The following is a 23618-nucleotide window of genomic DNA, read 5'->3' as shown; positions in this document are numbered from 1 at the left end:
GAGGTGCCTGCCCACGGTCAAAGCATATCAAAGTCCCAGTGGATCCAGATTTATCCTCAGGGCACCAGACATCCCTGAGCTCTGTTCCAGGGAAACATGCCCAGTCTGCTTTCCCCAGCTTTAGGCGAGGCGGGGCCCCAGGGAGGCCTGGTGATGAGCAACTTGGAGCAGCAGTCCTCTCTGTGGCTGACTGGCCCACTGGGGGCCGTTTCCACCTCCTCCTGCAGCAGTGTGAGAGGCTGTCTGCTGCCTCACTGATGAGGATGTCCAGGCTTGGAGCCGTCTTGGGACTCCATTGCCATCCCTGCTGTCACTGTCCGCCCTGCCTAGCACATCTGTCCGGGCCCACTTTGTGGAAAACACTCCTTTGACGTCAGAATGACTGACACCCCATTCCAGGTCTTTCTCCTTCAGCGGGACCCAGATCCAGGCCACGTGAAGATGTTACACCTGCCAGAGCTGGAAAGAAAAATATCAACCTCGAAGCCTCTGTAGGGAGTTAGCCACAAGGGTGGCAGGATTGGATACTGGCTGCAGGGAGCGAAATTCAACGCCTGACCAGAAGGGCGTCCAGACTGGGGATGCTGAGGGGTTAGGAACTGAGAACTGGGCTCTCTTTGCACAGCTGCAGCTAAGAAGGTGCTGTCCATCCTCGAACAAAGACCAGAATTCCCCTGGCCCGGCCTAGGCTGCGGCACAGAGCACTACCGTAAGTCTCTTTTCCTCCTGGTGATGAAATCGGGGTCAAGAATCTAATATGCGAACTTCGTTATAAGCCGGCGAGCCTCTTGCAGGTCCGGAGGTACATCCACAGAACAGCTGACCTTCGGGACCGGGCCCCGGGCTCCGCTGCTGCTGAAGGCCAGGGCTGCAAAGCGAACAAAGCCCGCAGGTCCCGCGGCAAGGCGCAGGGGCTCGCAGCTCTGGGCGGGCAGGGCTTTGCGCGTGGGGGCAGGGGGGACCGACCACGTACAGACCCGTAGCCCGGCTGTCGGACCAGAGCAGCGTTTAGTCTTCAGACCTTGGGGAAAACCACAGAGGCCTCAGTGCCTGTAGCGCGTCGGGGGCTGCGGCCGTGGACGGGGCGCGGGGGTGCGGGGGCGCGGTGCACACCTGGACGCAGCCCGCCAGCCCCTTCCCAACAGGCCGCGCGGCTCCGCCGGACACGCCCCACGTGACTTCCCCGGCTCGGGGCTTCCCCGCCCAGCCGGCTGCGGCCCCCGCCCCGCCGCGCGAAACTACGACCTGGGAGCGAAATCTGTCCCGTAAGACAGCAGCGCGCAGGCGCGAATCGTGGCGGCCCGGCGCGGTGCTCCCGGCCTGCCCCGCGTGCGCGCTGACGCTGCGCAGTCTCGTTCCCGGCTGCCGCCGTCGCTGCCGCTGTCGCCGCAGCCGCCGCCGCCGCCATTGGAGTCGACGCCTCCTCAGCGCGTCCGCGTCCGGGGCTCACCGCCGTCGCCGCCTCGTCAGGGGCCCGCGCGCCCAGCAGCCGCCGCCGCCGCCGCCCGGCCGGCGCCCGGGGAGTTGGCGGCGGGGCCCGGGGCCGCGCGAGCTAGGGTGACAGGCCCGGCCTCTCGGGGAGGCCCGAGCCGGCGGGCGCCCCGGCCCCGCGTCTAGTTGTTCATGAAGCATGTCGGCCACCAGCGTGGACACCCAGGTAGCGGGGCCGGGTTACGGGGGCCGTGGCCGGGGCCGAGTCGCGGGGGCTGGGTTGGGGTCCTGGGCTGGACCGCAGAGGCCGGGGTCGCGGGGGCCGGGGTCGCGGGGGCCGGGGTCGCACGTGACCGCGCCTCGGGGCCTGCCGAGCTCGCTGCCCGCTGGAGACCAGTTCTCTGGTGAATAACTTTGTGTTTCCTTTTTTCCGCGGGTTGTGTGTACCCCACGTCCCGGCCTGCGGCGGTGCAGAGAACAAAAGGACAAGATAATAAAGGTGAGCGGAGTCCCGGGACGGCCGGCGCGGGCTGGAGTGGAGGAGGACGGGGAAGGAACGGTCCAGGAAGCTGCGTCTGGGACCGGAAACTTTCTCTCTTCCGCCAGCTTCAGGGAGATAAAACTTGAGGTTGTGTGACGATTCTGGGAGATTTGGCAGGTCGAAGACAAGGGCTTCTCAAGAAGTGAAATTTTAAATGAGTGTTCAGAGTAATTTGGGCCCTTCTCTGCCCACTGCATGATCATGGATTTGCTTTGGGGAAGGGGAGGTAGGAGAGGAGGCTTTGCGGGGTGGACATGGCCGCAGGGGACGAGCGACTTGCCTTTTGCTGCCCAGTAGGGGCTGCTCTAGGAGAGGGGCAGTCCGAGGTTCTGCAGGCTAAGCTCCATATCCCGGGTAGTTTCAGCCGGTTTTCCAAGTCTGTTAGCATCTCCTGTGACATTATGGCTTGGGATAAACCCTCAGAGCGCACTGGTGGGAAAATTGAAACACTTTTTTAGCTAGTTTGTGTGTCAGCTCAGGTGTAAACAAATACTGTGGTTCATCGTGTTTTAAGATTGGAAAAGGCCCAGCACTTTATTTACCTTTGCTTTCTTTTTCTGACTGAGCATAATAACAGTGGGAAGAAAAGTGGTGTGAAAGGAAGATCAATCTTCGGGCGCCCAAATCACTGAGCCAAAGGGAGAAAGCTACGCTGGGAACTGCTTAGGGCAAACCTGCCTCCCCTTCTATTCTTGAAAAAGATAGTTTCTAAGACATAAAAAGTTACATACCTCCCCCACAGTTTGCCCACAAGGAAATTCCTGGTGGACAAAGGACTGAACTCAGAGTCATTCCTCCTCACTGAGATAAATGCTTATCTGATTGCTTCGTTTGGAAAGGCTAATCAGAAACTCAAAAGAATGCAGTCTCTTACCTACCTATGATCTGGAAGCCCCCTCCCTGCTTCAAGTTGTCCTGCCTCTCCAGACCAAACCAATGTACATCTTACATTGATTGTTCTCACGACTCCCTTTATAAAATGTATAAAACTAAGCCGTGTCCTGACCACCTTGGGCACGTGTTGTCAAAACCTCCTGAGGCTGTGTCATGGGTGTGTCCTTAACCTTGGCAAAATAAATTTTCTGAATTGACTGAGACCTGTCTCAGATATTTGGGGTTCACTGTGGAGAGTCAGATAATAACTCCCAGTAGTCCTTCAGTTGCAGCCCCTTCCCTCTTAAGTTTTCTTCCCTCAGTTTCGCCATACATTTGGGCATACATTCTGCATTTGGGTTTTTGGAGGCTCCACTTCTATTTGCCACACATAGGTCTTTATTAGACCATGTCAGTTTCACCCTGGTTATGTGTTCCTTGCATTATGTGTTAACACTTAATTTGGTCAATCTCACCAAATTATGTTTAAGCCTTTATTTAAAATTTAGCTTAAATTATTGAAAGTTTCCTGTCACCCTTCTAATTAGTTGTGTAAACCTCAGTTCTATACTGGTTTTATTCCTTTTAAAATAAAAGCATAATTTCTGCTAGAAATAGATGGAAATAGACTTTACTTAAACTTTGACTTCCGTGCTTAAAAGTAATCTTTTAAAATTTGAGGGTAATATTTTGCAACTTTTTGTTCTAGTACAAAATGGTTCTTTACATCAGAAGGATACAGTTCATGACAATGACTTTGAGCCCTACCTTACTGGACAGTCAAATCAGGTGAGTTTATTTTGTTAGCATATATTTGTTTTTAAGTTGGTTTTAATTGTCGTGTAACACACCTTTGTTGTCATTTCTGATTTTTAAATTATCCTAAACAACAAAGCAGCAGACTATAAAGTATTAGAAATGATAGAATGCTCATGAAGATGTGCCTCCTGTTAACCTTGGGCGTGAGTGGGATGAAAATGATTTACCCCGTGGAGGAGGCAGCATCCCAATGGGGCCGGTATGCAAACAGGTCTAGTTGGCTCCAGTTTTTGTGGGTCACTGATGTGTCTTGCCTTTGATGCAGTGGAGTTGTGTGTGTTTCTGAAGCTTACTGGTTATTTTTCGCTGTGGATGATTGGAATTGTGGTCTCGGGAAGCAGCTGAGAGCTGGGCTGTGGAGCAGCTGTGGAGCCAGATGCCGCCTGGTTTTCAGTCTTTTTTTTTTTGAGACAGAATCTCACTCTTTGTCACTGAGGCTGGAGTGCAATGGCACGATCTCAGCCCACTGCAAACTCTGCCTCCCGGGTTCAAGTCATTCTCCTGCCTCAGCCTCAGGAGTAGCTGGGATTACAGGCGCCCACCGCCACGTCTAGCTAATTTTTGTATTTTTAGTAGAGACAGGGTTTCTCCATGTTGGCCAGGCTGGTCTCAAACTCCTGACCTCAGGTGATCCACCTGCCTCGGCCTCACAGAGTGCTGGGATTATAAGCGTGAGGCACCACGCCTAGCCTGATTTCACTTTTAACTCCACCACTGACTGGCATGTGTCTGTGGCTTGCATTCTCTTGCCTCAACTTTCTTTTCTGTGGAAGAAAGAGAGGAGTAATTCTTTGTAGAATTGTTGGGAGGATGACATCAGATGGTGTACATAAAGCGCTGAGACAGTACCTGATACAGCAGGGCCCAGTGAGTCATAGCTGCCCTGTTTTCTTAGGTAATTCAGGCTTTCTCTGCCTTGGCACTGTGGACATTTTGCATGGGAACATTCTGTTTTGGGGGCTGTCCTGTGCATTGTTGGATGTTTAGCAGCCTCCCTGGCTTCCCACCCACTAGATGCCATTAGCAACTCCCTCTCCCCATACCCAGTTGTAGCAAGCAAAACTATCTTGGCTGATGTTTTTTGGGGAATACAATTGCCCTGGTTAAAATCTACTGGGAGCTGCTCTCTCTCCTCTGTGCTACTGTTGCAGCAAAACTCCCAAGAGAAGCCATATCTGGTTAAGAGTCCAACTCAGGAACCAGACTCCCCTGCCTCCAGGCCAGTGGCTTGGATGAGAGGCTGCACCTCTGTGAGCTCCTCACTTTGGTGAGCAGGCCTCATGGGGCAGCACAAAGCAGATGCTCGCATTCCTTCCTTCGCCGCTCCAAATAGCCCTCAGCTACTGGGCATGTTTTAAAGTAAAACCAGGCTTCACCTCTTCTCTGTGAAGGAATAAAACTAGACTGCCCTTTTCTAAGGTGTCTTAGAACTTAGAATGTTCCTTCGTCCCCCTCACTCCTACTGCACTTGGCGAATCAAGCCGCTTGGAGACCAGGAAACCTTGTACAGGTGGAGCCTTGGCAGACCTGCCCCCCGCTCCAACCCTGCTTTTGTTTCTTGTCTCTTGGTTGCCTTCTGAGAATCTGGCCCCGCTCTTGGCAGAACTGACTTGACTTCAGTGATGGGCATTGGATAGAGGTAATGGCAGGAAGTTAAATGAATTGATTTTTTGAATATCTTGTTTTCTACTGTTGTTATTATTTTAGTACTTTAATAGTATTATGTACTGAATTTTAGCCAATAAAGGGGAAAGGAGGTTGCATCAGGACACCTAAAAATGTATGCGTGTGTGTGTAGGTCTATGTATATGTGTGTGTATATGTATGTATGTGTATATTTTGGAGACAGGGTCCCGTTCTTTTACCCAACCTAGAGTTCAGGGGCATGATTATAGCTCACTGTAGCCTCAAATTCCTGGGCTTAAGCGATCCTCCTGCCTCAGCCTCCTGAATAGCTGGGACTACAGGCGTGCACCGCTATACCTGGTGATTGATTGGTTGGTTGATTGCAGACACAGGGTCTGTGTATATTGTACACAGGCTGGTCTTCAACTTCTGGGCTCAAGTGATCTTCCTGGTTTGGCTTCCCAAAGTGCTAGGGTTACAGGTATGAGCCACTGCGCCCGGCCAAAAATATTTTTATAAAGTCGGAGCTTTTGTGTTGTTTGGGAGGATTTCTTTACAAATGGATTAGATTATTTTTATGTCAGTGGGTGTCTTAGTTCTGTATGTATACAGTACAGTTTTATAACTTCTGATTTATACAGACATACCTGTGGAGCCACGGCCACGGTTCCGATAGTGAACATAACAGACATGCCTGTGGAGCCACGGCCACGGTTACGATAGTGAACAGATCTGTCAGCCCTGGGTCCTTTTTTGTTGGAGACAGGGTCTCATTCCATTGCCCAGGCTGGAGTGCATGGTGTGATCACGGCTCACTGCAGCCTTGACTTCCCGGGCTCAGGTGATTCTCCCACCTCAGCCTCCCGAGTAGCTGGGACTACAGGCATGTGCCACCACGCCCAGCTAATTTTTAAATTTTTAGTAGACATGAAATCTTCCTGTGTTGCCCAGGCTGGTCTCGAACTCGTGGGCTCAAGCAATCTACACGCATCAGCCTCCCAAAGTACTAGGAGCATAGGCATTAGCCACTGTGCCCAGCCTAATCATGGGTACTTAAAAGAGAAAAATCCAGGTATGGTTTGTAGTATCTAGTTGGAGGCTAGTTTGGTTCCTGTGTTTTGTGTGAAACTGTAATACTTAGAATGGTTTAGAAAGTCTTAGGAGAATGCCTGCCTGTTAGGTTGGTTTAACTTGTAATGGGCTGTGAAGGGTTGTTGCCATGTGGTGGGGGTCCTTCCCTCAGAGAGGCCTCACCTCACCCACCTTGCTGTGCTTCTGGTACTAGAGTTTCAGTCCTAGTTGCCCCTGAGGTGCTTGCGACTGTAGCCGCTCAGTATCTGTCTTCTAGTCTGTGACTCGAATGGGAGTTGGGGGAAGCAGAGGAACTGGGAGTGAAGGGCTCTGGGTTGGGCTTGATTGTTGTGATTTTCTCCCTTTTTTTTTTTTTTTGAGACGGAGTTTCGCTTTTGTTGCCCAGGCTGGAGTGCAGTGGTGCAGTCTTAGCTCACTGCAGCCTCCACCTCCCTGACTCAAGTGATTCTCCTACCTCAGCCTCCTGAGTAGCTGGGAAAACAGGTGTGCACCACCACGCCTGGCTAATTTTTTCTTGGTATTTTTAGTAGAGACAGGGTTTCTCCATGTTGATCAGGCTGTTCTGGAACTCCCGACCTCAGGTGATCCGCCCGCCTCGGCCTCCCACAGTGCTGGGATTACAAGCGTGAGCCATGGTGCCTGGCTGATTTTCTCTTTTGAGGCTTTGCCTGCTCAGGGACTTCTAGTTTCCCAGTTTTCTGTTGTTTTCTGAAAGGAAAGACTGTGAAATGACCCAGAACAGTTCCTACTCAGAGTTAGAAGACCCTGTCTCTGCATGATGCCTGAGTTGGGAATAGATGCCGCTGGCCCCCCAGGCCTCCTGCGCACTGGCTGACCAACAGACTGTGTTTGCTGTGACCCCACTGACAGAAATTACCAAGGCCACCTGGGCATGGGGGAGATGACACCTGTACCTGTGCTGCTGGATGAAGTTTTGGTCAGCAGCAGACCACAGTATGATAGTGGTCCCATAAGATTTATGATGGTGCTGAAAAATTCCTGTCACCTGGTGATGTTGGAGCTGCCATGTTAAGGGCAGTGCATTACTCATGTGTTTGAGGTGCTGCAGGTGTAACCAAAGCTACTGCCCCAGTCATACCAGGGTATACACCTACAGTTACACACAGTTACGTACAGTGCGTAATACTTGACTGTTACTACTTTATGTATTTACTATACTTCTAAGAGCATATTCTGTCTACTTACTAGAACAGAGTTAGCTGGAAAGCAGCCTCAGGCAGGTTCTTCAGGAGGAATCCGGAAGAAGGCATTGATGTCACAGGAGATGACAGCTCCATGTGTGTTGTTGCCCCTGAATACCTTCCAGTGGGGCAAGATGTGGAGGTGGAAGATCCAGACCTTGTGTAGGCCTAGGCTAATATGTGTTTTTTTTTTTTTTTTTTTTTTGAGACGGAGTCTCGCTGTGTTACCCAGGCTGGAGTGCAGTGGCGCGATCTCGGCTCACTGCAAGCTCCGCCTCCCGGGTTTACGCCATTCTCCTGCCTCAGCCTCCGAGTAGCTGGGACTACAGGCGCCCGCCACCACGCCCGGCTATTTTTTTGTATTTTTAGTAGAGACGGGGTTTCACCATGTTAGCCAGGATGGTCTCGATCTCCTGACTTCGTGATCCACCCGCCTCGGCCTCCCAAAGTACTAGGATTACAGGCTTGAGCCACCGCGCCTGGCCTATATGTGTGTTTTTTGTGTCCTTTTGGGTTTTTTGGTTTTTTTTGTTTTGTTTTGTTTTGAAGCAGGGTCTCTCCCTCACCCGGGCGGAAGTGCAGTGGTGACTCATTGCAGCCTTCACCTCCTGGGCCCAAGAGATCTTCCTGCCTCATTTTTGATTTTTTGTAGAGATGAGGTCTCACTGTGTTGCCTGGGCTGGTCTCGAAATCCTGGGCTGAAGCAGTCCCCCTGCCTCGGCCTCTTAAAGTGCTGGGGTTACGGGCATGAGCCACTGTGCCTGGCCATGTCTTCATTTGTAACAAAAAAGTTCAAAAAGTTAAAAAAAAATTAATAGAAAAAAGCTTATGGAATAAGGATATGACGAAAAACTATTTTTGTACAGATATGTGATATGTTTGTGTTTACAAAAGAGTCAAAAACTTTTAAAGCTTTTTAAAAAGTAGTTTGTAAAGTAAAAAAGCTATAGTAGGCTAGGGTTTATTATTGAAGAAAGGAAAATTTTAAAATTGAGTGTAGTCTTAAGTGGACGGTGTTTCTAAAGGTGACAGTGGTGTCCAGTGAGGGCCCAGGCCTTCACTTTCACTCCCTGACTCACCCAGAGCAACTTCAGGCCTACCTGCTCCATTCACCGTAAGTGTACACGTGTCCCGTTCTTGATCTCTTATACTGAATTTTTACTGTACCTTTTCTGTGTTTAGATATGTTTAGACACACACATACTTACTAAAGTTATAGTTACTTCTATTACTCAGTACAGTCACACATTGTACAGGTTACGGCCTCAGTGTGTGGTAAGGATACTGCCTCCACTGTCACACGTCTCCATTTGTGTAAGTACACTGATCACACACTGATGAAATTGCTCATCAGATTTTGGGTGGTTTTTTTCCCTGAACACAATGCCTCATCAGAGCGTCTAGGAGTTCCTTGAGAATAGCCTGGAGACGCTTGGCACAGGGCTTCCTGCTGTGCCTGCGCAGCTCTGGTAGGCCCAGGATGACCTGAGGGCCAGCCGGGGAGTGTCAGTTTCTTGTGGCTACATCTAAAAATATGGGCTTCCTTAAAATACCCAGTGGCAGAGCCTGCTAAGTAGGCATTTGCCATCACAGCGGCTTCCCAGAAACACAGCTGGAAGGACACAGTGGGATCTTAACATGCTTCTTTTTTTTTTTTTTTTTTCGCTCTGTCGCCCAGGCTGGAGTGCAGTGGCGCTATCTCGGCTCACTGCAAGCTCCGCCTCCCGAGTTTACGCCATTCTCCTGCCTCAGCCTCCCGAGTAGCTGGGACTACAGGCGCCCGCCACCTCGCCCAGCTAATTTTTTTGTATTTTTAGTAGAGACGGGGTTTCATTGTGTTAGCCAGGATGGTCTCGATCTCCTGACCTCGTGATCCGCCCGTCTCGGCCTCCCAAAGTGCTGGGATTACAGGCTTGAGCCACCGCGCCCGGCCAACATGCTTCTTATTGGCAAGTTGCTGAAACAAATGCAGGAATTCTGTCAGAAACTGCTGTCTCTGCATATTGATGCCACCAGCTGAGGGGCTGAAATTGCAGCCTCAGAAGGACCAGTCCTGAAAACAGATCTGAAAAGTGAGCAGCCAAGTAGGTAAATTAGGGTTTTTTGGTTATTTTCCTCTAACATTTTCTCTGCGCTCTCTAAGGCTTCTCCTGAAGAGCCGCAGGTCATCCTGGTAGGCCTGTTCCCTGTCCTGGGTCAGAGCTGGTTCCCAGGAGCCGTGTCACTCCCTCACTTTTCAGCAGTACGCTCGATACTTTTCCCCTTTACATAATTTATTTGTGTGTGTGTTTTTTTATTAAGCAGATGCTTCTCTCTGTTCCTCTTGGGCTTCTGAAGGGATCATTTCTGCTTTAGTCTCTCCTCTTGGTCATTCCAACTCTATCTCAGAAAAATGGATACAGGAAGTAAACATTTTAACTTCAACTTAAATGGTTCTGTTCATTCGGATGGAAGTTTCTTTTTTATAATGTCGTTAAATTTGAGTAAATATGTAAAACTGCTCTTAGTTCTTTTTTGTGTGTTTGTTTTTTTGAGACGGAGTCTCACTCTGTTGCCCAGGCTGGAGTGCAGTGGCACTATCTTGGCTCATGGCAACCTCCGCCTCCCAGGTTCAAGCGATTCTCCTGCCTTAGGCTCCTGAGTAGCTGGGACTACAGGCACCTGCCACCACGCCCGGCTAATTTTTATATTTTTAGTAGAGATGGGGTTTCACCATGTTGGTCAGGCTGGTCTCGAACTCCTGACCTTGTGATCCACCTGCCTCGGCCTTCCAAAGTGCTGGGATTATAGGCCTGAGCCACTGTGCCCGGCCTAGTTCTAATGTAGAGTTGGGGCTTTTTTGTGTTTTACTGTTTGGATTTTCGAGTAACCTGGAGATAATATGTTCCCTGATTAAAGTTTTCTTTAATTCTTTGAGTGTCAATTTTGTTTATCAGTTTTAAGTTAGTCACAGGAGGAGGCTTAAGAATCTAAAGTTGTATTTTCCTTTGTCAGGGGACTCTGATTTTTCCTTTAAAATGTGTTAGTCTTTCTTTTTCTTTTTTCTTTTTTTGTTTTGAGACGGAGTTTCGCTCTTGTTGCCCAGGCTGGAGTGCAGTGGTACAACCTCGGCTCACTGCAACCTCCGCCTCCCGGGTTCAAGCGATTCTCCTGTCTTGGCCTCCCAAGTGCCTGTGATTATAGGCACGCGCCACCACGCCCGGCTAAATTTTTGTATTTTTAGTAGAGACTGGGTTTCACTGTGTTGGCCAGGCTACTCTCAAACTCCTGATATCAGATGATCCACCTGCCTCGGCCTCCCAAAGTGCTGGGATTATAGGCCTGAGCCACCGTGCCCGGCCGAAAACGTGTTAGGCTTTCTTCGATGAGGTCTTCAGTTCTCCGCAGGGGCTGCAGTGAGGTGCCTAGCTTGGAAAGTGTTTAGCAGTCTTCTGTGGAGGTGGCTGCAGAGGAGCAGGATCATGGTTTTGCCTGTATTGTCCTTAAAAGGTCTGTTTATGCCACTCATTTACCAGGACCAAAATATGCTTGCTCAGAGGTAGTAATGTGTTAAGAACAAGCTTTGAGGCCGGGCGCGGTGGCTCAAGCCTGTAATCCCAGCACTTTGGGAGGCCGAGATGGGCGGATCACAAGGTCAGGAGATCGAGACCATCCTGGCTAACACGGTGAAACCCCGTCTCTACTAAAAATACAAAAAAAAACTAGCCGGGCGAGGTGGCGGGCGCCTGTAGTCCCAGCTACTCGGGAGGCTGAGGCAGGAGAATGGCGTAAACCCGGGAAGCGGAGCTTGCAGTGAGCTGAGATCCAGCCACTGCACTCCAGCCTGGGCGACAGAGCGAGACTCCGTCTCAAAAAAAAAAAAAAAAAAAAAAGGACAAGCTTGAATTTGTTCTTTTTTTTTTTTTTTGAGACGGAGTCTCGCTCTGTTGCCCAGGCTGGAGTCCAGTGGTGTAGTCTCGGCTCACTGCAAGCTCCGCCTCCTGGGTTCATGCCATTCTCCTGCCTCAGCCTCCGGAGTAGCTGGGACTACAGGCGCCCGCCACCACGCCTGGCTAGTTTTTTGTATTTGTAGTAGAGACGGGGTTTCACTGTGTTAGCCAGGATGGTCTCGATCTCCTGACCTCGTGATCCGCCCGCCTTGGCCTCCCAGAGTGCTGGGATTACAGGTGTGAGCCACCGCGGCCGGAGTTAATGCAACTATATCCCTGAGGAGTAAACTTTCACACTCATAACTCAGTGCCCATGGAGCCATGGCACTAAGGAATGTTGAGGGGGCAGCACAGCTCGCCTCCAGCACTTGGCAGCAAGTGAGCGCTGAACCTGTGCCTGACTGTGTGTGAGACAAAGGGAGATCAAAGGCCCTGAAAGGAGGCTGCGTGTGTTTTCCAGGCAGCCCAAACTGTGTTTCCATTTGTCTCCCACGTGCTGTGACCAGGACTGTGAGTGGGACAGCTTCTCTGACCAGGGAAGGAGAGTGGGACAGCAGCCTGACATGTGGCTCATAAAGAAGGCAGAGGACAGCATTTCCAGGTTTTCTTATGTGCAGAATGACTTACTTCACGTAGCATTACAAATTAACCTGCTGCTTTACCTTCAGAGTTTTGAAGGAAAGATGGCAGATGTAACAGGAAATGGGCTGTCAGTAAGACTGAGATGAAAATGGAAATCGGGCCCACAGGACCGCAGGTCACTACATCCAGCCTGCCTGTGTGGCCGTGTAACCCGGTGAGGACAGAAGTGTCAGGAGGGTTTAGGGCTGCCGGCAGAGCTGATTAGTGTCACCATCTTCTGTGGCTGAGGGTGTGAATGGTGGTGATCTGGAGCTGAAGGGTTTGCGGAGTACCAGCTAGAACTGTAGGCCCTGCACCTTGGGTAGAGGGAAGCTGGGTGGGTCATTTGTGGGCTCTGTGTCTGTGTGGCCTGTGTGCTGGGTGTGTCCATTTAATGCTTCAATTGGATTTTCAAGATGTTACATGCTTAATGTAATGTGCATTTTTTCATGTGGTAAGTGATGTCCTGTCTTGGTTAAGGCTTTAAGTGTAGTCAGAAGTGTTCCTGGGCATATGTGTCCATGGCCTGACTCCTCTGGTTGGTGGTGTGACCCAGTGGATTACAGTACCACACGGCCATCGAGGTCTTTTTTTTCATCTGCTCTTTTTGTGTGAGAAGGAGGATGTGTTGTGATTGCAGCGCTGCTGAGGAGCATGTGTCCAGCCGATGGGAGGAGGAGGGCTGGCTTCCCTGTGGGGCCACTGTCCCCTTGCCTGCCGTCCTTGAAGGCACCTGTGGCCAGCGACTCAAGGAGCAAGTCCTCTGCACAGACCGCCCCCTGATTCGCTCACCCTCCTGTCTGGGCCTGTTGGCCAGGGCAGCACCCAAGGGAAAGGCTGCAGCAAAGGAGCCAGCATCATGGAAGTTGTTTGAGGGAGAATAAGCTCAGGTTAATCTCATGTTTGTACAACACTGATAGCATCTCAATTGTCTTCTTATACCCCCAGAATCTCAAATTTGTATTACAGGGAAACAGCAGTTAGTGCATTTTGAAAGATGATTCTGGGGCCAGGCGCTGTGGGTCACTCCTGTAATTCCAGCACTTTGGGAGGCCGAGGCAGGTGGATCACCTGAGGTTGGGAGTTCAAGACCAGCCTGGCCAACAAAATGAAATCCTGTCTTTACTAAAAATACAAAAATTAACCGGATGTGGTGGTGTGCTTCTGTAATCCCAGCTACTTGGGAGGCTGAGGCACGAGAATCGCTTGAACCTGGGAGGCAGAGGTTGCAGTGAGCTGAGATCTCGCCGCTGTACTCCAGCCTGGGCAACATAGTGAGACTTTGTCTCAAAAAAAAAAAAAAAAAAAAAAAAAAGGTTCTGGAATTGTCTGCTCACAAGTGGAGAAGTCACCAGGAAGAAAATTAGAAAATAGGATTTCTGAAGCCCTTGGTTTTCTAGGATGGGAGCAGGAGGCAGGAAGTGGTGGCTAGGTCACCGGTTCATTAGTCCACCAGTGTTGGCTGGTGTCGGGGACACTGCTCCCAGGGAGAGCTGCTTGTGGTCACCCCTCCAGTGAAGCAGGCCTGTTTCATTGTCTGAGATCCCAGTCTCCCTCTTGCCTCAGCTGCCTTCCCACCTGGTGTGCCCGACTGGGTGCTGTTATCCTTCATAGTGTGGCCTTTGATGCCAACATGAAAGGTCAGCGTGGCAGGGATGAGGTTGGGAGATGAGGTCTGGAGCATATTCTCTTTACGTAGAACTTTCTGGTTACTTGGACGACTGGGGGGAGGGGAGCAGGAAAACTGCAAATCCAAAAACGGGCATCACAGACTGGAGAGCTCCGTGTTTTTTACTTCCTGCTCTGTTTTCTGTAATAGCATTTTGACACTTTTAGACGATGCATCTAGGCGGGAGCCTTCTTGCATCACACCGGACCCCTTCTCACCTGCCTGTGTGCATGTGTGTGCATATAAGCACACCTCACACGATTCGCCCGCCTGTGTGCATGTGTGTGCGTATAAGCACACCTCACACGAACGCACACACACCTCACACGAATGCATGTACACACACACCCCTCACACGAAAGCCATTTTAAGGCAGTATTGGAGGGACCCAATCATGACCAGACCCTTGGTTGAGTCTCTCCAAGGAGGTGCCGTCCCAGAACTGCTGACTTTAAGTCTAAATTTGTGCCCTGGGCAGCTCTTCCAAGACCCCTACGATGGGGCACTCAAGCACTCACCTTCTCTAGCAGACCTTTTTGGCTCAAGGTTCCGTCACTTTAAAACCACTCTCCGAGGTTCCAGTCACCACAGACATGTTTTCACAAGGAAGCCCAGGTGAGTTGGCATCCAAAGCAAGGGCTGCTCTGCACCCGGAGTGCAGAGTCCTCCACTTAGGATGCTTTCTCTTGGCTAAGGAGCTGGAGCCAGCCAGGGCCCTCTGTGCAGGGGCCTACTCCAAGAGCCCAGTGCTGTACCCAGGAAATCATGGGAATGTGAACCCCCTTGGACTTAGAGGCAGGGGCTCTCTGCTAGGAAGGGTGTGTGGAAGGAGCCTCTGAAGCGCCCTTGAAGGATGTCTGGGAGAGCTTTGGTCCAGGTATGGAAGAGTGTCCCAGGAGGAGTGTCAAGGCCCAGAGGTGGGCGCCTGGGGCCTGCTGAGTAATTAGTGAGCTTAGGGTCTGTACTCTGGAGCAAACTGCCTCACGGCCCTGCACATCCTGGTTTGCCAATGAAGTATCTCTGCCTTACAAAGCTGTTTCAGTGCCCATGATGCCGTCCGTGTCCGTCATAAGCATTGTCGTCAGCAGGGCAAGGATTTAGTCCTAACTCTGGATTCCTTTGTGGGTAAGAGTAGAGGGAGGGGCTGCTCCCTTGCCAGTTCTAGAGAGGCTTAGCTTAGTCATTTAGCCTGAATTCAGAGCTTTGCAAATGATGCTTCGCATTTTGAGACGACACCCTGGTTTGTGTTCATCATTAATTTCTCTGTCTTGATTTGGTTCTCCCATTGGCGACCACAGCTTTCCTTCTGGAAGGAGTGGCCCAGTGCTGTGCAGGTCTTACTTTTACCCCGCCTGTGCTTGAGCAAGAGGCGGTTGGCATTTTCATCACCTCCTCGTGTTGTGGAAGTGCTGTAACTTGTCACGTTTGCTTTTCAGAGTAACAGTTACCCCTCAATGAGCGACCCCTACCTGTCCAGCTATTACCCGCCGTCCATTGGATTTCCTTACTCCCTCAATGAGGCTCCATGGTCCACTGCAGGGGACCCTCCGATCCCATACCTCACCACCTACGGACAGCTCAGTAACGGAGACCATCATTTTATGCACGATGCTGTTTTTGGGCAGCCTGGGGGCCTGGGGAACAACATCTATCAGCACAGGTTTAATTTTTTCCCTGAAAACCCTGCGTTCTCAGCATGGGGGACAAGTGGGTCTCAAGGTCAGCAGACCCAGAGCTCTGCGTATGGGAGCAGCTACACCTACCCGCCGAGCTCCCTGGGTGGCACTGTGGTGGACGGGCAGCCAGGCTTTCACAGCGACACCCTCAGCAAGGCCCCCGGGATGAACAGCCTGGAGCAGGGCATGGTTGGCCTGAAGATTGGGGACGTCAGCTCCTCTGCTGTCAAGACGGTGGGCTCCGTTGTCAGCAGTGTGGCACTGACAGGTGTCCTTTCTGGCAACGGTGGGACAAATGTGAACATGCCAGTTTCAAAGCCGACCTCATGGGCTGCCATTGCCAGCAAGCCTGCAAAACCACAGCCTAAAATGAAAACAAAGAGCGGGCCTGTCCTGGGGGGTGCGCTGCCCCCTCCACCTATAAAGCATAACATGGACATTGGCACCTGGGATAACAAGGGGCCTGTGCCAAAGGCCCCAGTCCCCCAACAGGCACCCTCCCCACAGGCTGCCCCACAGCCCCAGCAGGTGGCTCAGCCTCTCCCAGCACAGCCCCCACCTGTGGCTCAACTGCAGTATCAGAGCCCTCAGCAGCCACCCCAGACCCGCTGGGTTGCCCCACGCAACAGAAATGCGGCGTTTGGGCAGAGTGGAGGGGCTGGCAGTGATAGCAACTCTCCTGGAAATGTCCAGCCTAATTCCACCCCCAGCGTCGAATCCCACCCTGTCCTTGAAAAACTGAAGGCTGCTCACAGCTATAACCCTAAAGAGTTTGACTGGAATCTGAAAAGCGGGCGTGTGTTCATCATCAAGAGCTACTCTGAGGATGACATCCATCGCTCCATTAAGTACTCCATCTGGTGTAGCACAGAGCACGGCAACAAACGCCTGGACAGCGCCTTCCGCTGCATGAGCAGCAAGGGGCCCGTCTACCTGCTCTTCAGCGTCAATGGGAGTGGGCATTTTTGTGGGGTGGCCGAGATGAAGTCCCCCGTGGACTACGGCACCAGTGCTGGGGTCTGGTCTCAGGACAAGTGGAAGGGGAAATTTGATGTCAAGTGGATTTTTGTTAAGGATGTGCCCAATAACCAGCTCCGGCACATCAGACTGGAGAATAACGACAACAAACCGGTCACAAACTCGCGGGACACCCAGGAGGTGCCCTTAGAAAAAGCAAAACAAGTGCTGAAAATTATCAGTTCCTACAAGCACACAACCTCCATCTTCGATGACTTTGCTCACTACGAGAAGCGCCAGGAGGAGGAGGAAGTGGTGCGCAAGGTGAGTCTGGGTGTTGCAGGCAGCTGCCATGCAGATGTGTCCTTGGTGCTGCACTTAGACCAGGTGGCCTGGTGGTGAGCAGATGCGGCAGGTCCGCCAGGCTGAGTCTCCTGACAGGCAGCTCCCAGTTGGCCGCGGGTGGGCGGGCCCAGGTCCTGGCAGCCTCGTGGGCTTTCCCCGCGGAGGGTACCGCTAGTAACCAGTGATGATGTTTGAGTGGATGTCACCAAACGACTTTGATCACTCTCCACTTATAATTGAATAATTGGGGCCACAGTGTACACATTCTGTACACTGTAGAATTTTCTGTACACTGTGTAGAATTTGAGGGTAACTTTCTCCTCTCCTTTTTGAGTCGTGATACTTTCTGGAACAGTGCTTCCCAGCCTCTGTCCGTGAGGAACGCTTAGGTGATACTCACGCAGCACTGCAGTGGGCACATAGGGCATCGAGACCTCACTTGGCCAAGGGCCCTTGTTTCCCAGGGCACTGACCCTCAGCAGCTGGAAAGTTCCGGTCTGTGATCTGGAGGTTGTTGCTTTATTTTTCTTTTAAAAACCCAGTATCCTGCAGTTTTTGGAAACAAACTCACTCCATCTAGGTCCTAAAGAAAATGGCGGTGGGGTAGGTTTGGAATCCAGACATTTTATAATAACAAATACGGATCCTGTATCAAAAATCCATTGATTGGGCCTTTTTGAGACAGTCCTGATTTCCTGGGATACTTGTAGCCAAACTCCTGAGTCTGTGCCTTCGTGTGATGTACGACAGGACTGAATGTGTTTGCTCCTCAGAAGGGCTCAGACGCCCATAAACTGGCACCAGCAATGGGAAAATGATGCTGCTGACATACTTCATAATGCTTCCTTTATTCAAGAGAGTTCATCCTGAGATTGTCTCCTGCTTTTAAAGAAATACCTCTTCCTGAAATGTCAGTTGATAATAGATGGGTTTTCAGTGCTTTTTCAGTTCTCTATGTTAAAGGGATTATTCACCTGTGAGCGCCAAGTGTCCTATTGTATTTTGGGCCAAAAGGCGTGTACTTGGCATATATGGGGATATGTATATCCATATATATATATATATATATATATATATAGGCCTGCACTGTCTGCAGTCTTAACATTATGCAAGTCCTGAAAAACTTGGGGCTTGTAGAACTTTGGAAGAGTATCAGTCCCTCTCTTTTGTGAGAAGAGAAGAGGATGTCATTTATTTCCAGTTACTGGATTCTGAATTAGTTACTGAAATTCTGTGTTTTAGCCCTTTTTTTTTGTTTTGTTTTGAGATGGAGTTTTGCTCTGTGGCCCAGGCTGGAGTGCAGTGGTGCAATCTTGGCTCACTGCAACCTCCGCCTCCCGGGTTCGAGTGATTGTCCTGCCTTAGCCTTCCAAGTAGCTGGGATTACACACATAGCTCTTTAAGGTATAAAATAAATACTGAATTGCTAAATTTGCAGGGATAATTGCTACTGAAGGTTTAGGTCCTTAACTGGCTACACTGGAAGCTGGCTGTGTGTGTGTGCGCGCAGTTTTTCTTCTTAAATACCGTGATACTTGGGTTTTCGTAAAGTGTGCGGACTCCTGACCTGGTTGGTGTTTTTAAAATTCTAGTGTCCTACAACTTGCATTATAAAAACTTGATCCTTAGATAACTGCTTTTTAGTGTCGGGTGTTGGGTTAAGCATCTTGGTGGGCGGCCTGCAGGGCCTGTGAGTGTCGGCCTGCAGGATCTAGGTGTTCCTCAGACCCCTCGGGTGTTCCGAGGCAAGTCCAACAGAGCCACCGGTGCCGGTGGAGTGTCACTGGATGGACCTTGGTAACCCTCCCTAAACTGTTAAACAAACTCTGGGCCCGTGTGGGTCAGTGTTAACATTAATTCATATTATTGAAAGTGACAAATGAGAACCTGATTTGTTAATATTTGGTGGAATTTCAAATAGCTTTTTTTTTTTTTTTTGAGACAATCTCCCTGTCACCCAGGCTGGAGTGCAATAGTGCAACTTTAGCTCACTGCAGCCTCAGCCTCCCAGGTTCAAGCGATTCTTCTGCCTCAGCCTCCCAAGTAGCTGGGATTATAGGCGTCCACCACCACGCCCAACTAAATTTTGTGTTTTTAGTAGAGATTGGGTTTCACCATGTTGGCCAGACTGGTTTCAATCTCCTGACCTCGTGACCTTGGCCTCCCAAAGTGCTGGGATTCCAGGCGTGAGCCACCGCGCCTGGCCGAGTCAGTGCAGTTTTAAGAACAAAGCAGTGCACTGAAGAGAGAGTTGTGGGGAAGCTTCACCAGAGGAAGGAGTTGTGGGGACTCCTTCCTCTTGGTTGTAAACTGCGGTTGTGCTGGTGGAGCCCCCGGGCAGTTTTCTCAAGGTTCTCTCAGGACTTCGAAGAACAGACCTACCTTTTCTTTGTCATTTAGAGTTTGGCCGCATTGCTCTAAAGCTCATAAACAAGTTGAACGTTGAGAAAGTAAAATAGAGTTAGCATTTTGCAAGATTGCTGTCCAGCTATAAATTTGGAAACATACTGATTTCTTAGGACAGCAGTAGCTTTTATGTCAGCAGAGTCAGACCAAGTCCTGGGTTGATACATTTTTTGGTTTTAAAAAAATCTAGAAACTTCTTAGCTTAAAACAGTGAAAGTGGTGAGCGTTCCACATGGTGAGCATCACTTAGTTCCTCAGACTAACTGTCCTTGCCCTGGCGGCAGGTGCCCCCGACCCGACCCCACATCGACCTCCGGGCAGGCTCTTTGAAACGAAGTAAAGAGCAGAGAGAATCTCAGGCATAAGCATTTCCTGGATGCTTGTCGAGCATTCCTCGAAAGAACAAGCTGTACTTCTTTGTCTTTTTTTTTTTTTTTTTGAGAAATTTTATGAGGAATAGTATTTTTAAAGAGCACACAGTAAACTTTGTAGCTGTTTATAAGGGCTGAAGGGAGGTGGGGTGTTTCCCTGTGAGTGGCTTTAACATCAGCTAGTTTGAACTCAAGAGATTGGCATTTGCTTTTTAGGAACAGCAATACCTCTTTTGTTAAGAGATTGATTGATTGATTGAGACAGTTTCAGTCTGTCCCCCAGGCTGGAGTGAAGTGACACAGTCTCAGCTCACTGCAACCTCTGCCTCCTACGTTCAAGTAATTCTTGTGCCTCAGCCTTCAGAGTGGCTGGGATTACAGGCGCCCACCACCACACCCTGCTAATTTTTTTTTTTTTTTTGTATTTTTAGTAGAGACGGGGTTTTACCATATTGACCAAGCTGGTCTTGAATTCCTGAGCTCAGGCAATCCGCCCGCCTTGGCCTCCCGAAGTGCTAGGATTGCAGGCGTGAGCCACCACGCCCAGCCTGTGAAGAGAGTTTTTAAACAGAATTTTTAAGAGAATGCAAAATATAGAGTTCTTAATTTTTCCAGTTTTACATTTGAGGGTAGGGAGGAAATGTTAATTCTTAAGAGTAGGACCTGCCTATCCAGGTCCTTAATCCATATACTCTGGAGCCTTCTCGGGACAGAGAACACCACAGCGGCTTGTGAGAGCAGCCACAGTTGAGGAGGCTGGTGTTTATTCCAGTGCCCAGCAAAGTTTGTTATTAACCGGAAGACACATTCAGTCCATTTTTAACAAAAGAGGAGGTTTCAGGTTAAATGTTTGGGTGTCCCACCCGCTGGCTTTATTAGTTTGCGTCTTAATAGATAAGGGGCCAGACGAGGATGGAGGTGCCTCGGATGCATCTTTCTGTTTTGTTTTTATTTTGAGATAGGGTCTCTCTCTGTTGCCCAGGGTGGAGTGCAGGGCAGATAATAGCTCACTGCAGCCGAAAACTCATGGGCTCAAGCTGTCCTCTCGCCTCAGCCTCCCATATAGTTGGGATTACAGCTGCGTGCCACCACTCTCGGCCTGGGACACCTCTCTAGCTGAGTGGTGCAGCGTGTGCTCCTTAGATCACACATTTTCATCTTTGGATGCTGCCTTGTAAGGAGACTGAAGGGGCTTCTAGACACTGCTACTCAGGGAGGCCAGTGTGGGAAAAGATTCGGGTGTAAGTCTCAAGCTTGTGTGTCATACACTCTCTGGAAAAGATGATTCTCTTAACGGGAGTCGGCAGCAAACCTGGTCAGAGGAGCTTTGCCTTGAGCCAGTCTAGCCATGGGGAAGTGGGGGAAGGGCCTGAACTGGACAGGCCCACACGGGTCCTCCTACCCTTCATTAGCCACATGACACAGCACTTTGTTAGCCAGTTGGAAGGATTTTGGTGTCCTTTGAGCCACTGAGAAGTTTAAATGAGATAAAATACAGAAGAACAGCTTCCGTCTCCCTGGCCTGCTTGAGAGCCTGGTCGTGCCAGCTCCTCCCTCTGAGTGTAGAGATTTTCACATTGCTAAGTGTCTTTCCATGTGGAATGATAGTGGCACATGAGGGAAAGACAGCTGTGGGAAGTGAGGCTTCCCATTAGACAAGTAGCCCATGTGACCGTTGTGGGTGATGCTTTTCTCCTGGTAGAGGGGGTGGGGAGAATGCCATGCCCAGTGTGGCCAGTCCCCCACAGAGCAGGCCCAGCGCAGCTCAGAGTTGTGTGCTGGTGCGGCCTGGGTGCCATCCAGGGTCTTGCCTCCAGATCTGTAGGCACAGCTACGGGGCAGCCGTGGACCCCACATCTGGGAGGGTTCATCTGTGTGGTTACTCAGCGCGTTCAATTGCTGTCTTTTCTTTTTGCAGGAACGGCAGAATCGAAACAAACAATAAGGACGAACCAGTTTCTTACATGTTCTAACGTTTGACTTTGAAAACAGTTTAAAACACGTGTGCTTGGTCAGCTCCAGTGTGTCGTCCCTTGCGGGGGTTGAGTGTTGCATCTTTGCCTTTCTTGTCGTTTATTTTTGCCCAGATGGATCTGCATTTATTTGTACTTTTTCTATGTATTATAATCTTGTAGAAGTCACTAATAAAGGAGTATTTTTTTGTCAGCTTACCAATCAGACTGATCTAATGTGAAATACAAGTATCCTTATAAACAAAGCATCTATTTTGGCGGAAATTATGTTCTTAAATTCACAGTCATTTGATATTGTTCTATGAGACTTCATATTTCTCATCCCTTTATTGCTTCATAGCAAACATAAGAAACCATGAGTCATTTTGTCATTTAGAGTATTCTGATAAAATCTCTTGAAAATACTGAAATCAAAAGGTTAATGATTATCTTGTTCATTCTGATTTGTCATTTTATTTGTCTAAAGTGCTATTTTACCCATTTGATTTTTCTACTAGTCAGATAACTTTTAATTTTTTAAATTTGGGAGACACTTTTTTTTTTGTTTTTGGAAAATTTTTCCTTCCAGATCTGTTGCCCACTGAACGGCCACCCGTCCCTCACTGTCCTGGTGTCCGGTTGGGCTGGATGGTGTTGGGGCATGATGTGGGGAGGAATTGGAAGGTGCTTCGGTCTGGTTCAGGTTCGGGCATTCTTCGTTGTTTGCACATCTTTTTAAATTTTACCCTTTTCTTAAGAATCCTAATGCAGTCTTAGTATTTTATACCAATAATGCTGAGCTTTCAGTGTAGGGTCTGGTAGTACAGATGGTGTGATGGGGGATGCTGCTGGGTGTAAATTTCACTGTGTGTGTCTAATTTTTTTTCCTGTTGAATGGGTAAAAACAAAACAAAACTTTTTTAGAAAATGAATTTGCTGTCATGTTTTGTGGAATGAGGGACCTTTGAGCTCACTACCACCTGGAGTTTGAGTTGAAGCATGAAAATGGTGCCCATGCCTGACGCTCCAGCGCCTGGATCTGCACGTGCCCTTGTAGAGGATCCTTACTGTCCTAGAGAGCAGATGCTTTCTGAAAACTACTTGCTCCATAAGACCCTCTGAGTTAATGTTTCAGCTGTATCATTAGACTTGTATTTAGAGCGTGTCACTTCCTCTGAACTGTTACTGCCTGAATGGAGTCCTGGACGACATTGGGTTTTTCCTCTAGGAGAATACAAGCCTTAATAAACAATACTATTTAGCAAGCCTGGTGTCACCTCATTCTTCACCCTACTCGATGAGTTTAGGTGTTGGAGCTTTTTAAGCCGCAAAGCCATTCGGGGAGTCACCATAGAAAGCCCCTGTGTTTCTCAAGGTGTGGGATTCTCATTATCTTGCTTTGGAAGAGGGAGCTGTTAATTTCTTTAAGACTATAAACTACATGGCACCATCGCCCACCCCTCAGCACACGGATGCACAGACGCAGCAGTGTGTGCAGCACCTGGGCACTGCTTCCTCCTTTCCAGACTTGGCTCCTCACCATCTCCCTCCATTCATCCTCCAATGCCTCTTGTTTTTTATGCGATAAAAGAGTTTAATACCTGTTTAGTTTGTTTTCCTTTTGAGGTAAAATTTACAAGCACTGAAATGCATATTGTGTACATCTGCAGAAGTTGACAAGTATGTGATAAAGTTATACAATATTAGCATGAGCCCAGAAAATCCTGTCGTACCCTTTCCCAGGCAGTCACTGCCTCTGCCAGAAGTTCGTAGTTGGTTTAAGAAAACACAAAATGCGAACAGGGGAAAACGTGTCTGTTCTGACGGGCCAGTTAGAGGTAGGCTGTGTGTACTCCCACCTGCAGCTCTAAATGCTGCTGTTACTTTAGGGAAGTATGTTTCAACCTCGAGTAGCTAATTCCTTCGTATTTTATGCCATTTTCTTGAGTCCTGGGCTTCTTTAAAGATTAGTTCCTGGCTTTTAGAATGCTGGGCCGAGGCCAGGCGTGGTGGCTCATGCCTGTAATCCCAGCACTTTTAGAATGCTGGGCCGAGAGGTGCTGAAAGGTGGCGAGCATGACGGCGGGTGCCGTGCTTTTATCTTTGGT

General features: G+C 49.6%; 2 protein-coding genes across 3 annotated transcripts in view; one reads left to right on the top strand and one right to left on the bottom strand.

Annotated features, from left to right (window-relative positions):
• The window catches only part of LOC141407956 (uncharacterized), a 44113-nt gene that overhangs the window by 3539 nt on the left and 16956 nt on the right, over positions 1 to 23618 (bottom strand). The gene's annotated exons all lie outside the window — the stretch shown is intronic.
• On the top strand, positions 1349 to 22775 carry YTHDF1 (YTH N6-methyladenosine RNA binding protein F1). Of its 2 annotated transcripts, XM_005569554.4 has the most exons (5): positions 1349 to 1657; positions 1906 to 1930; positions 3555 to 3634; positions 15240 to 16760; positions 21477 to 22775. In XM_005569554.4, the coding sequence occupies exons 1-5, from the start codon at positions 1631 to 1633 to the stop codon at positions 21501 to 21503; spliced, it is 1680 nt and encodes a 559-aa protein (XP_005569611.1). In that variant the 5' UTR covers positions 1349 to 1630; the 3' UTR covers positions 21504 to 22775. The 2 variants fall into 2 exon arrangements, with proteins under 2 accessions (XP_005569611.1, XP_045220049.1); XM_045364114.2 differs by lacking the exon at positions 1349 to 1657 and having other exon boundaries at positions 1866 to 2059.

The sequence above is a fragment of the Macaca fascicularis genome, chromosome 10 (genome assembly GCF_037993035.2).
Source record: "Macaca fascicularis isolate 582-1 chromosome 10, T2T-MFA8v1.1".
Lineage (NCBI taxonomy): Eukaryota > Metazoa > Chordata > Mammalia > Primates > Cercopithecidae > Macaca > Macaca fascicularis.
This window is presented reverse-complemented; position numbering and strand designations above follow the sequence as displayed.

What these genes read in the sequence shown, in the direction of transcription:
- YTHDF1 (XM_005569554.4), top strand. Translation starts at nt 1,631, where the DNA reads ATGTCGGCCACCAGCGTGGACACCCAG. An exon ending in AAAAGGACAAGATAATAAAG is followed by an intron (nt 1,931 to 3,554) that starts GTGAGCGGAGTC and finishes TTTTTGTTCTAG; the next exon opens with TACAAAATGGTTCTTTACAT. An exon ending in AGGAGGAAGTGGTGCGCAAG is followed by an intron (nt 16,761 to 21,476) that starts GTGAGTCTGGGT and finishes TTCTTTTTGCAG; the next exon opens with GAACGGCAGAATCGAAACAA.